The 14,246-nt window shown below is 44.5% G+C and overlaps 1 protein-coding gene across 2 annotated transcripts in view; it reads right to left on the reverse strand.

Moving 5' to 3' along the window:
- The window catches only part of TMEM266 (transmembrane protein 266), a 40,222-nt gene that overhangs the window by 19,223 nt on the left and 6,753 nt on the right, over positions 1–14,246 (reverse strand). For both annotated transcript variants that reach the window (XM_083183163.1, XM_083183162.1), the window contains exons 3-4: positions 8,924–9,078; positions 6,107–6,180 (exon numbers count right to left, since the gene is read on the reverse strand). In XM_083183163.1, coding sequence (XP_083039289.1) covers positions 6,107–6,180; positions 8,924–9,078 — 229 coding nt within the window. The remainder of the gene's footprint in view (positions 1–6,106; positions 6,181–8,923; positions 9,079–14,246) is intronic.

A 14,246-nucleotide genomic window follows, 5' to 3' on the forward strand; every position in this document is an offset into this window, starting at 1 on the left:
CAGAAAGATATAACACACATCCGAGAGGAGGTTCATCACAACATAACATCATTCAATACGTATAGTAGAAAAAGATATATATATATGAAAAAACAAACACACACACAGAGTCAAACCAGACGAGACAGGTGTGTAATAACCATGTTTAAATAACCCTGACAAGGGAAAACTCCAGAGGTTACCCAATAGGAACCTAACACTGAACGTAACAGGTGGAGAACCGCGCTGAGGTGGGCGTCCAGTGACACCTGTGGACTCGGAGAAAAGGATTTACGGTAAGTACAAAATCCCTGTTTCTCCTTCATCCACTAGGTGTCACTGGAGTTACACTGGGGACGTCCCAGAGCTTTCAACCCGGGTGGGTGAGCGCTGAGATCCCCTTAAAACAGAGCGGCCAAACTGAGAAGCTGGTGCCGCAAAGGTATCAAACCTATAAAAGCGCACAAAGGTGTGCCGACCTGACCATGTCGCAGCACGACAGAGCTGTTGCAAAGAGACCCCACGGGCAGCCGCCCATGAAGGACCCACCGATCTGGTGGAGTGCGCACCTATGTTAGTAGGAGGCGTCTGAGCCTCAGCAAGGTATGCCTGACGAATTGTCAGACGGATCCATCTGGCCAGCGTTTGCTTTGAAGCTGGCCATCCACGACGCACTGGGTCGTAGGTAACAAACAAGACATCCGTCTTGCGAAGAGAGGCCGTGCGAGAGACATAAATCCGCAGGGCCCTCACCACATCCAAAGACTTATCCTCAGGTGAAGCCTCTGTGAATGCTGGAACCACTATGGGTTGGTTCACGTGGAACGCTGAGACCACCTTTGGAAGGAAAGAGAGACTGGTACGGAGCTCTGCTCTGTCCGGGTGAAACTGGAGGAACGGTGAGCGACAAGAAAGCGCCCCCAGTTCCGAAACGCGCCTGGCCGAGGCCAGAGCCAAAAGAAGAACCACCTTCCAAGTGAGATATCGAAGATCCACCTCTTCTAACGGCTCAAAAATCGATGACCTCAAATACCTGAGGACCAACTCTAGGTCCCAGGGAGCCGTAGGCGGACGAATAGGGGGCTGAAGCCTCAGTACCCCCTGGAAAAACGTGTGGACTTCCGGAATGAGAGCTATACGTTTCTGGAAAAAAACTGAAAGTGCTGAAACCTGCACCTTAAGTGTATTCAGTCTAAGTCCAGAGTTTAACCCCTCCTGTAAAAACAGGAGCAACCGAGCCTTCTTGAACAGAGTAGAGGACACTCTGCGTCTTTCGCACCACGCCACATAGGATCTCCAAATACGATGATAGTGTCTGGAGGTGACTTCCTTCCTGGCCCTCATCATTGTAGGTATCACCGCCCTAGGGATACCTGCATGTCTCAAGATGGACCTCTCAGCAGCCACGCCGTCAAATGTAGACGTCCTAAATCTGGGTAGATGAAGGGACCCTGACTGAGGAGGTCCTCTTGAAGAGGTAGCGGACACGGCTCGTCGATTAGAAGATCCGTCTGGTTGGTGTACCACGAGCGCCGGGGCCAATCCGGCGCTATCAGAAGCGCTGTTACCCCCTCCCTGCGAATGCGCTGTAATACCCGAGGTATCAGCGGAAAGGGAGGAAAGAGGTAAATGAACTGGAACGGCCAAGGGGCGACCAGAGCGTCCACCCCTGCGGCCTGAGGATCTCGAGTCCGCGCGAAGTATGTTGGGAGCTGGAAGTTGTGGCGGGACGCCATCAGATCCGCCTGCGGACACCCCCAACGATGTACTAGGGACTGAAATACCTGAGGGTTGAGGCACCACTCCCCCTGGTGGGCATGTTGCCGACTTAGAAAGTCGGCCTCCCAATTTTCCACTCCGGGGATGAACACCGCTGACAAGGCCTGAGCATGATTCTGAGCCCAGAGGATGATCCTGCTTACTTCCTTCATCGCCGCCTTGCTCCGAGTGCCGCCCTGTTTGTTTATGTAGGCGACGGCTGTGGCGTTGTCGGACTGAACTCTGATTGCTCTGCTCCGCAGCAGGTGTCCCGCCTGCAGAAGAGCATAGTAGACTGCTCTGAGTTCCAGCACATTGATGGAGAGTAAGCTCTCCTGCCTCGTCCATAAACCCTGGAACTGGTGTTCCAGCGTTACCGCCCCCCAGCCTCGAAGGCTGGCGTCTGTGGTGAGGAGAGTCCACTCCCATATGCCGGACCTCCTGCCCCTTTGCAGGTTTTCGGAGTTGAGCCACCATAGCAGAGACAGACGGGCTCGAGGAGACAGGGTCACCCGCTGATGAAGATGCAGGTGGGACCCTGACCACTGGTGAAGGAGAGACAACTGGAATTGGCGCGAGTGGAAGCGGCCATATTGTACCGCCTCGAAGGAGGACACCATCTTCCCCAAGAGTCTGGTGCAAAGGTGCATCGTTACCTGTGGCCGTCGCAAGACCGACCTGACCAGGACCTGCAGGGACTGAACTTTGTCGGGCGGTAGAAAAACCTTCATCTGCTGGGTGTCCAGAATCATCCCCAAAAAGAGAAGACGTTGGGACGGCTGTAGCGGAGACTTTGCAAAGTTCAGAATCCACCCATGACTGATGAGAGTCTCCTGGGTGAGTCGTATGTTGGACAACAGGGCCTCCCTCGAACGATTCTTCAGAAGAAGATCGTCCAAGTAGGGGATGATGGTAATCCCCTGTGCCCTGAGGACCTCCATCATCACCGCCATCACCTTGGTGAAGACCCTGGGGGCCGATGAGAGACCGAACGGCAGGGCCTGGAACTGCCAGTGTTGTTCCTGTATAGCGAACCGGAGGAAGGCCTGGTGAGGAGGCCAGATGGGGATGTGCAGGTATGCGTCCCTGATATCCAAGGATACCAGGAACTCTCCCTGTTCCAGTCCCTGAATCACCGACTGCAGGGACTCCATCTTGAATTTGACCGCTTGTAGAAACGGATTCAAATCCTTTAGATTTAGTATAGGCCTTACCGAGCCATCCGGCTTCGGCACAAGAAACAGACTGGAGTAGTATCCCTGAGTACGCTGATCCTCGGGTACTGGTATCACAACTCCCGTTGTCCGCAGCTTGTTGATTGCTGACAACAGAAGTTGCGCCTTGTCTCCTGAGACTGGGAGACCGGTCTTGAAAAACCTGTTTGGAGGGACTAACCTGAAATGGATTTTGTAACCCTGGGTCACGAGATCCCTTACCCAGGAGTCCTGACAAGACTGCAGCCAGATGTGACAGAAGGACAGCAGTCGGGCCCCGACTCTGGGATCCCCCAGATGGGACCGTGGACAGTCATGCGGCTGGCTTTGAGGACTTGGGCTCCTGGACAGCTGCCGAGGAGCCTCTGCCTCGTCCTCTGGAGCCTCTAGATGGAGCTCCGCCTCTGGAACGACCTCTGAATCTGGTCGTAGGCCGAAAGGACCGAAAGGAGGGCCTTTGAGGGGTCCTGCGTGTAGCTGGAGGAGCCGCTGAGGGAAGGAAGTGGGACTTACCCCCCGTTGCTTGGGAGATCCACTTGTCGAGCTCTGGCCCGAAAAGAACCTCCCCATTGAACGCCAGGGCCTCCACAGCACGCTTGGACTCTGCGTCAGCCTGCCATTGGCGTAACCAGAGAGCTCTGCGAGCTGATATAGATAAGGCCGAAACCTTGGCTGCAACCATGCAGACGTCAGAAGAGGCGTCTATTAGATAATTGGATGCCTCCTGGATCTGTTCAGCCAGCTGAACAATAGAAGCAGGGTCAGAGCCCTCACGGACCTCTGTTAGGATCTGAGAAGCCCATACCCCCATGGCTTTATTTACCCAGCACCCGACCTGGGCCGGACGCTGAATAATTCCAGCTGCTGAAAAAATGTTCTTAAGGGTTACCTCCAACTTACGGTCAGAAGTATCCTTAAGAGTGGTTGCACCCGGCACCGGGAGAACCGTCTTTTTGGACAGTCGTGAGACTGAAGAGTCCACTACTGGAGGAATCTCGACCCTCTTTCTACCCTCTGGTGGAAGAGGATAAGCAGCCAGAAACCTCTGAGGTACCTGGAATTTTTTATCAGGATGATTCCAAGCCTGCAATATATGTTCATCCAACTGCTCCGCTGGGGGGAAGGTGGGTGACTGCCTTTGTCTCTTTCCAAAGAAAGAAGGACGAGCAGGAATGTCTGTGTCATCTGACACCTTGCAGGCAACCTTTACCATATGTATAAGGTCCTCCAGACCTGGAGTGGCTGGGGCCGGCTCTTGCGCAACTAACGCCTGAGCCTCAGGTTCCACCTCATCATCATCATCATCATAATTATCTGGAAGGGCAAATTCGCCCTCCTCCAGATCAGGCATATCGTCATACTCCCCAGAATCCCCAGAGGGCTGTAATACCCTTTTCCTGAGTAAGGTAGGGGGATTTTGCCTAGAAGATGAAGCAATGGCGCCCTCTGCTGGTGTCAAGGCCTTTGTTAAGCTCTGCACAGCAGAAGTCAAGGAAGCCTGTTGAGTTCTGGAAGTTTCTCTGTCCTTTTGAGCTGCAGAGAGCTCGCAAGCTAAATGAGACATCACATCAGCTAATTGTGATGCCCAAACAGGGGTATGAACGGGGGACTCTGGAGCTGGGGGTAAAGCAGCGCATTTATCACATACAGAGTCTCCCTCCTTAGAAGGTGTAAATTTAACAGCACACTTCTTGCAAGTAACCCTCTTGGAGCTACCCCCTGCCATGGCTCAACAGAACACCCAGCAATCACCACACACTACCAGACTGATCACAGATAGTAGGTATAGGATAGGCAGCAATATATTATGCTGGAAGGGAGAGACAGTGAAAGTAAAAGAGCTGTCACAGAGCTTTGTACAACGCTATGGCATATACCTAGGAGCGCTATAGCTCTAAGTTTGAGACACAGCCCAAACTGTCTCCACCTAGCTCTAATCCCCACTGTAACTCACAGACCGGATAGAGCGTTCAGCAGGACGGTCACCAGGGGACAGGAATCGCCCAACTGCAGTCAGGATAGATCTGCAGCGCAACTGTGGAGCCTCCATCAGCGTGTTCAAACGGCGCCAAATGTCCAAGATGGCCGCCGCGACTTGCAGGAACGCTGGGGTATGCCAAGGCCTGCTGGGAAGTACCACGCGGTAACTCTGCCCCCCGCCTGGCAGCTCCGTCACCCATAATGGCGCCAGGTTTAAAAAAACCCTCTGCTGCACCGCCGTTTGTGTCCCTGACCTTCCTCTAATAGGAAGGCAGGGTAATACTCACAGTGCTGCGGCCATGCCGTCGGCGGTGGGGCTGGGGGAGGATCGGGTGCACGCTGCGTGAGAGCGGCGCCCGTTACAGCTCCAGAGACGGTGGTCTCTGTCAGCCAGGGAGCCGGGCGCAAACCCTGAAGCAGCAGCCGGCTCCCTCCGGCAGGCTCCCACGTCGCAGGCAGATAGTAGCAGCAACTATCTGCCTGTCCTCAAAGGCAAAACTTGCTGCTTTATGCCCTAATTATCAAAAAGCCCAGGAGATGAGCCAAATGTGACCTGCTCCCTTTTGGGCACGATCTAAGATTGGCTGGGAGGGGAAGTAGAAGGGGAGGAGTTGGTCACACTGATTAATTATTTTAAAGTGCCCATGCTCCCTGTGGTCGCCTTCTATTCCCCAGTGTAACTCCAGTGACACCTAGTGGATGAAGGAGAAATACTTCTGGTCCCAAGCATTTTGGATATGGAAGACTCAACCTATATTCTGAAACAATAAGAAGTTTTGCAGAATTCCAGCTGATGCAATGTCCTGGGGCAACAATAAATGCAATATACTGTAGAAGCATACGATTTGGAAGAGTATGCTGCAAGTAAGGACAATGATTTAGAACCCACCTTGTGGGATAGCAATGACTGTTTCACAAGGAAACACACATTCTTATGTAACATCCCAGGGGTTGCAGTTACGAAGCCTTGGACAGAGATAAAGTGGATGGCAATAAAGTCCAAGCCAATCATGTTTGGAAAAGGATCGTAACTGGATGCTTAGTACTTTAGCTCCATCTAAAGCTTAGTAAAGAGAGCACCACATTACTTAAAAATTGCAGAATAGAAGAAAAAACAAACTCTTCATGAAAAAAATATTTATTTATTTATTTAGTAATTAAAGGAAGTTTCTTACCTCCACAAAGAACATCGACAGAATGGAAATGCTGACCCAGTGGATGATCCCTGAACATTGTGATGCATTTGAAACTAAAAGAACAAAAGTAAAATAAATCAAATGCAATATATAAAGTATTCTGTACATAATTTAAAACAGCTTCTGCCTTAGGGATGGATGTAGAGTTGTATGGGTATGGAGAACTGTACTGTTACTCCCACATTACATGCATAGGAAAACAAATGTGGATCTACTGTACTTATAGGAACATTTGCTTACATCCAGCATGTGCGGCCACCTAATTTCCACATGTTTTGATACTAGTCATTATCTGTGCACACTTGCACCAGCCCTCACAAAGGAGACTGAAAACTTGCAAATTAATGCTGACTTCCAGTATTGCATACCTCCCAACATCTGACCAGTGTGAAGAGGGACACCTTGTGCGACAAACCCATGTTCCTGACATTTGGGGGCATGGCCTAGCGACCGGGTGTGGCCGATCCCCATGAGGCCACGCCCTCATTTTCACCACTGTGGGGGCATGTCTAGCGGCTTTCTGAGCTGTTGGCTATGTCCCCAGCCCCTCAGGCTACAGAATAGACGCTGAATGGCTGGGGACACAGCCGGCTCCAGGCAGGACGTTGGAACGTCCAAAAAAATAAAAACAAAATTGACGTTCCCGCGAAAAGCGGGACAGTTAGGAGGTATGGTACTGCACAGCCTTAAGTTTGTGTGTTCTGTCTATCGCTCAACATGCAGGCTAGCAGAGTTAGCAAGGGAAAATGGAAGGAGAAAATAAATGGAGGGAGCTACATGTCATTTAGATTGTAAGCTTGCGAAAAGGGCCCTACCATCTCTGTGACTGTCTGTAACTACCCAATTTGTTTTATCGCCGTTTCCAATTGTAAAGTGCAAAGAGATTTGCAGAGCAATATAAGAAACTTAATAAATAAAATGTTGGAGAGCTCAGTCTGTCTGCAGACAGATCTGATCCGCTCTGTCTGTCTTTACTATTCCTTTTAGGTCACCAGAGATGAAGGAAACTAAATATAAGCTACGCTACACACAAGGAAGGTCTAATAAACACAAGCTAAATATTTTACAGCAGTAGTTCTTATGCAGCTATTAACAAGTAGTCACAGAGTATTGTAAACTGTGAAGTAAACATCAGTCAAAAAGATGGATTTTAGATTGAAATTTTACATGAAAATCAACTAATGGTAAATGTGTTGAAAAAAAGTTCATGACACAGCCTAAATTGGTGGTGGGTTAAATAATAGGGACATCGTTTATACATATAATATACACCGCTTGTAGTAACGTTTACTTTTACAACAAATTGTTTCTATTATAATGTGTACATAAGAGAACTTAGGAGACCATTCACAAAACAGAACAGCTTCCATATACCTCCAGCTGATCTGCTGTAGAGCAGCATGCCATGTGCAATAATACCATCTGCTCTGCAGCAGTGCGAGTATACGCAGTAACTACATAGAGTACATCCACTCATGCTATATAAAAATAGTCAAATCAGCACTATAAATTTGTGTATTTTCTATGAAATACTCCATGGAAGCCATTCACTTACCTCTTGCAAAATGCCAGCATCGCTCACAGAGACTGTTCTCTTAGTATATATAAATACAAATACAGCCAAGCGGTCTAATTGAAGTTTAGTTAAATATTGCCCCCCCCCCCCCCCCCAAAAAAAAAAAAAAAAAGAACAGTCGCTGTGAGTGGCACTATAATTTTAAACGGATATTTTGAGGATCTCTCACAGCAACACTGGAACTCAAAGGGTTAGTTTAAAAGAAAAAAACGTTTGCTTGGCAATGTTCACACCTATTTTAACAAATTTCCTTCGAACTCAAGGGGTTACCATATTGTCCCATTAGTTTCCACAGATTATAATTTTGTGCTTCTCAGAACCGTTGGTGAGAAGATAAAGAAGTAATGTCCTTTTATCTTGCAGTAAATGACGTGTTTACCTATGAATCACTGTGCCCAGCTTTTCTCCAAATAGAAAAATCAACATATAAAATTGTGATTATAAGAGTTCTTTAAGCGAGGTCTACTCCATAATTGCAAGCAAATACTGCTAGAGATATACTTTTGTACAAAAACGACATTTCTTTCTAGAGAAACTTCACACAGAAAATAGATAGAGATAGCACCATAGTATTTTTATTACGTCAATTTTACAGTAGAACACACGCATAGCGTTGTAAATACATAAAATACAGCAATATTTTTTTATTAAGATTTATCTATATTCTCTTGTGTATACTTATGAAGGTTCTCTGGCCAAAAATGAGCAATCTCTGCCCAAGCTTTAGCCACATTTGTATTTGAGGAATGTTCTTAAAGAATAGTTAAAGCATCACACTGTTTTTCTATCCTTGGTGAACCTTGGTCCTCTGGCAAGGGGACAAGGCCTACATATCGAGTCATTCCATGAGGCCACACCCCCATTTTCCACCGCCGTGGGGGCATAGCTAGCAGCTGGGTAAGCTGAGCGGGATGCAGGAACGTCCCCAAAAATGTGAAACGGAAAGCGGGACAGTTGGGAGGTATGGTGTAGTGATAACCCAATAGCTGCCATGGAGTTTGAAAAGAAAGGAGCTCAGACACTGCAACACACACACACACACACACACACACCTACTTCCAGCATCTTAGCTATGAAGCAATCAGTCATCATGCTATGAAGAGCATATACTGTATCTAAATGCTTTGCAATTAAATGCTACATGCATGAATTGCAGAAAAGATTTACAGTATATACAGTATTATAACAAAGGTTGGTCTCCAGTTTGGACTGTAACTTACATTGAAGCAGTTTTGTGTCTATCAGCAGTTCCACGGTCATTAGGATTACCACTAGTACCACGCAGGCCACGAGGAAGCTATTCACACCAGCACTAAGCAGAAATACATGCCACACAGTGGCCCTTCTGCCACAACATGGCTTCAGCCAACTCGACCTAGAGAAAAATTAACAAAAGCTTTAACTTTATCTGCATATCTTAGTAGCAGCTTTTTATTCTTTGGTACAATAATGTATGTATATGTATGTATATTGAAGTTAAGAATAATTATATCATTATCTAAAGCCATAGGATAACATTTTTGACATTTTAGCCCCATACACAAAGAAAGGGAATTTTGAGCGACATTGTCCACAATATCGCCTAGTGTGTACACTCAATATAGTGAATGATGCGTGCTCCCGCACATCAATAACTTCCTCCTGCCTTCACTCCCTTCTGAGCCGGCATCGACAAAGGTGTATGCACTTGCCGATGCCAGAACCCTGCCGGGTCCCCGTTGCCACCAATAGTGATATCTGCGGGAATCAGCTAGTGTTTAGGGGGCTTTACACAAGGAGGAGAGGTCATAACAGCAGATAAAGCTGATAACTGAAAACTGTTTCTCATCCAGTGGCCTTACTGCCAAAGCAGAGAGATTTCAGAAATGCTTTTTATAATCATCTATATAAAATATTATTTTTGCAAACATTTCAGTTTATAAAAGTTTATCTTACAAAGTCATATCAACTAATACAGGTGGTAACTAACAACTGTATACTTTCCAGGGACCATACTGCTATGCTTAACATGCCTACATTTCACCGCTGATCTTTCTGTACATTTATAATCTTCTTTATACTCAATGGATATAGATCGATGAAAGAGGATTATAAATAGATTATATTTATATAATATAATTAATTAGTTGATAATTAATAATAATAATTAAAAGTTGGACATAAATGCTGAATAGAAGGTTAGATGCAAAAATAGATGCTAAATCTATAAAAGATAGTCAAGAAATTGAGATTTATCATCTTCGTAGACTGACATCGTAAACAGCATTTATGACAGTGTAAGGAAACCGTTTAATAACCTTAATGTTATATGCCTAGAAAGATATACACACACTTAAATATCAGTACTGAAGTGCAGGTACATTCAGTTTGAGGATTCAGTAAGCTGCTTATGTGACTGTCAAACCTGAGCAGTCTTTGTGGGGTCATGAAGCTTTGGCAGCAAGGTCACCAATTGGAAAACAATTCCACATCTTAGTGCAAGGTAAGCTTGTTTTAATATAAATGTTATGTAAAAATAATTATAAATGGTACATAACATTTAAGTATTAGGTGGCTTCAACATTTAAGCTGGGCATAGACTACAATTATCTGACAGATCTGCAAGATCTGTCTGGTTGCAATGAAAATCTGGTAATGGATGAGAGCAAATGACAATTGACCATATGCACCCAATCACTGGTAAAATGGACAAAAACTGTAATTCATACAAAGCTGGAAATCTGAGATTTAACCAATTTGTCTTAACGAAAAGTTTTGCCCATTTTCCAGCATTTTGGAGAGGGCTGGATTTTTATTCCAACCAGCCAGATCTAAAAGGCGATCTGCCAGAAAACAATAGTGTATGCCAGTGGTTCCCAAACCATTTTGAACCTGGAGTATCAGAATATTTTTCACAGCACCTCTAGGTCAACAGTTTCTGGTTGATACATTTAGACAAAAATATTAAAATTAAGTTAATTGTTAGGAGAACCTCATCGGCCAATCCTCCACTAATCCTGGTTCACAGAGCTGCACCTGCCTTTGAACGCAGGCCTCCTTTCCTGGCACACTGAATCTCTATATCTCATACCTTTCTGGTGGCGTGCTAGCCGCTGCCAGCTTGCAGCTATTGTACTTCAGTGTTTTAGTCTACCTGCTGTGCTGTCACTCTTGCACAGGGTCACATTACTTGGGCCATGGGGAGCCCTCTCCAACAGATTCTCTGTGCCATATCCGCCTCGACTCAGAGGCTCCTCAAAATATTTGATGATCCACCGATGCATGCTGCTTCTTCAGGTTGACACTGTGGTCGGTGCAGTGAGGGAGACCTGCAGGTTATACACCCGAAATCTGCCTCTGTAGACCTGAAAACACCAGCTTCTGACCATGCTCCTTTGATGCCTATGCCTATGTTTGAAGCTAAATCCTTTTGTTACTACACTCCTGGATGTTATGCTATTACAGTTCTTTTCAAAAATACCACACTGAGCTTATTGATTGCACCAAACCTGCACAATGTGCTCAATACAAGTGTCGGATGCTCCCTTGCTTATACCTGTGCAAATTGGGCCATTACTGACTTTATGACATCCTCCTTTAGTGATGCGGACCATAACTTTCAGCTCCTTTTTGACTACTTTTGGGTGTATGACGGAGGGACTACTATTTTTGGGACTATTTGTCTTTGCCTGGCCATACATGCTCTAATGCTTCTAATGCTTTTTCTGTAATATGTGACCGTTATATACTACATGTTGCAGAGGGTACTTGTTTAAGCCTAACTATGGTGATTGCCATGTTACTCCTGTTTGTTGGAGCAACTAACATGCATCTGATGGTAAACTCGGTATAGTTTTAAATAACCTGTTCAAATTATCCTTTTACAACAATATGTTTTTCGCACTATATTTCTATAACTCCTTTGCCCCTGGCGGTCCATACGGCAATTATTCTTCAGTTAGGCGTGTGGGGGGGGGGGGGGGGGGGGAGATGGGTTGGGAGGAATAAACTAGGTTTTGGTATAGGTTAGCTAGAAATGTGTTATTGATATCCTGTCTTTGAGATTTTATTAGATTTTGGCTAAAACCACTAGTTTATCTCCTTCTAGAGTTTAATAGGTTCTCCCTCCGATACGACTCAAAAAGTTAATAATCTAGAAGGGGGGGGGAGCCTGCTTAGGTTAGCATAGTTTCGGGGGAATAAGATTTGAGGGATCCAAGTACGCCTGAGTTGGGGGTGGGGGGGTTATGTGGGGGTTTATTTTGGGCAATTTTTTGGGATGGTTTGTTTTGGGGGTTATTTTCTCATGGTAGACCTCACTATTTTCTTTGTCCTATGACTCGATGTGTTGCTATCTTATTCGTTTTTACCTATACTTGCTTAGTATGCTTTGATACACAGATGATATCTGCTTCTGTACCTATTGTTTATAAGATCCATCCGGTCTGAATGGCGCCTTCTACTGGGTGGATTGTTGAAATAACCGTAATTGTACCAATTGTCATCTCAGTTTGTGTATTATTACAACGTGCTGGAAGGTTTTGCATCGATTGTTTTTGACAAGTCTACCTTACTGTTTTTTTTTTTTATTGTAAAACCCAATAAAAATTACTGAATTAAAAAAAAAAAAAAATTAAGTTAATTGTGTTTATATATCTTCTTTAGGATCAATTATGTAGTGAGGAACCAGATTTCATTTGTTTGCCCACATATTTCATGATTGGCGGCCACCAACTCTGGTTTTGCCTATTGCTTTGCCCATAACTATTATGATTTTGTCCTAGACACCAAACCAAGGCACCCCAGGTTGCCTAGGCACAGAGTTTGGGAACCACAGGTGTATGCCCATTTTAAGCTTAATTTAACTTTAAGTTTTTCTGTAAATAATGAAATGTAGGCATATTACCTAAGAAAGCGGATGTGACGGGTGAATACCATTTATAGCATTTACTAGTAAGCCCGCTCGAAGCAAATGCTTAAAAAATGAGTCTGCTACCTCTGTGTTTGTGAATGTGTGAGCGAATGCCCTAGCAAAAAGGTTATTTTTTCTTTTGGTCTTCACTTGACACTTGGGAGCTTTATCAACAATGTGATATGGTGGGTTGAACCCCAACCATAAATTGTTTTGTATGTTGGTCAATAACATTTTGTAAATGTACTATATGCTGTAGATCCTTCTAGATCAGTGCAGAAGTTTCATTTTACTGTAAAATCATCTATAAAAATTTTTTTTAGGTAAATCGATTATACACAGTGCTAACAGTGGTGAAATGTAAGCAGGAGGACGTTGAGGTCACAAAACTTTTAAAAGCATTGCTTAATATAGCATAATCAGTTATTAAATATACCTGATGATCTCAGTGTATGGAAAGCCTATTTTAACTAAAAAAAAAAAATATATAAATGCAATTTTATATATTTGTAATTAAAAACCTAGGTAGAGGCATCAATTGTAGAAGGAAAATAAATGCGATTAAAGGAAAGTTTAATGTAAAGGCCTCCATACACTAGTATGATTTTGCACGATGTTTCCAGTCCCTCTAGCCCTCTAATCCAACCGATCATATATATTTTTTGGTACAATTTTATATCTTGATCAATCGCATGAGATATATCTTATGCAAAAAAAAACCACACCAAAGTACCAAATTGGATGGAATCACTACTGGAAAGGTCCAGGGGGAATTCAAGGGAAATTGCATCAAAGTTCAGCGTCAGATTTATCTTTGTAGTGTATGGATGCCTTTAATGCTAAAAAGGGATTAAATAAATCTGTAGGTAACATGCCTTTCTTGTTTTTAAAGGTACCTTCTAAGCATATAAAATGAACAGGGAAAGGTTTTATTGTTCAGGGGAGTGGTGTAATAGAACATTAAAGATTATAGGAGTGTACAAAGAATTGAGGAAAAGTGAGGGTGAAAATATAACAAAAAAAATAAAAATGTTTATCACAATCCTATTTTAATAAATGTAACAATTAAGGAGCATTTATCAAAAGGTTAAGGGTTTGATTATAAAAGATCATTCTTGCCTAATTTTTGTTTACATAAATGAGATCTCACAGAGTAATGGTGTGAAAACATGGTCGATTAGTGTTGTTATTCGATCCTGATAAAATCAGATCGCATCGGGGTCAAATCGCACGCAAAGCCACCTGACATGCGATTTGAACTATATAGGGCAGATTAGCACTATATAGTCATTGTCGCCCTGTCTATCTGAGTTTCGATTTGTGCTGTCCCGGGAGCGTGCATCGGGATCGCAAGGTTAAAAACCTGTGCGATCTAAAGATTGTTTATATGGAACTTATATTTACAAGCCATGACTGATTTATTGTATATCTAGACAACTTATTTCGGTACTTATTTGTTAGTTGGGCGAACCACTAAGCTATTTGCTTAGTTTGACGTGTCCGCTCGCCATGCTTCGTGCTCGGTGACTCGCCACACTATATAAAGTCAACTCCATGCCGACATGCCTAGTGGGGGTATGAGCGTACTTACTATAGTGGGCGCCCAACTAACATATAAGTACCCTTATTTCTTGTATGTACATTACAAAATC

The sequence above is a fragment of the Crinia signifera genome, chromosome 4 (assembly GCF_055691185.1).
Source record: "Crinia signifera chromosome 4, ASM5569118v1, whole genome shotgun sequence".
Lineage (NCBI taxonomy): Eukaryota > Metazoa > Chordata > Amphibia > Anura > Myobatrachidae > Crinia > Crinia signifera.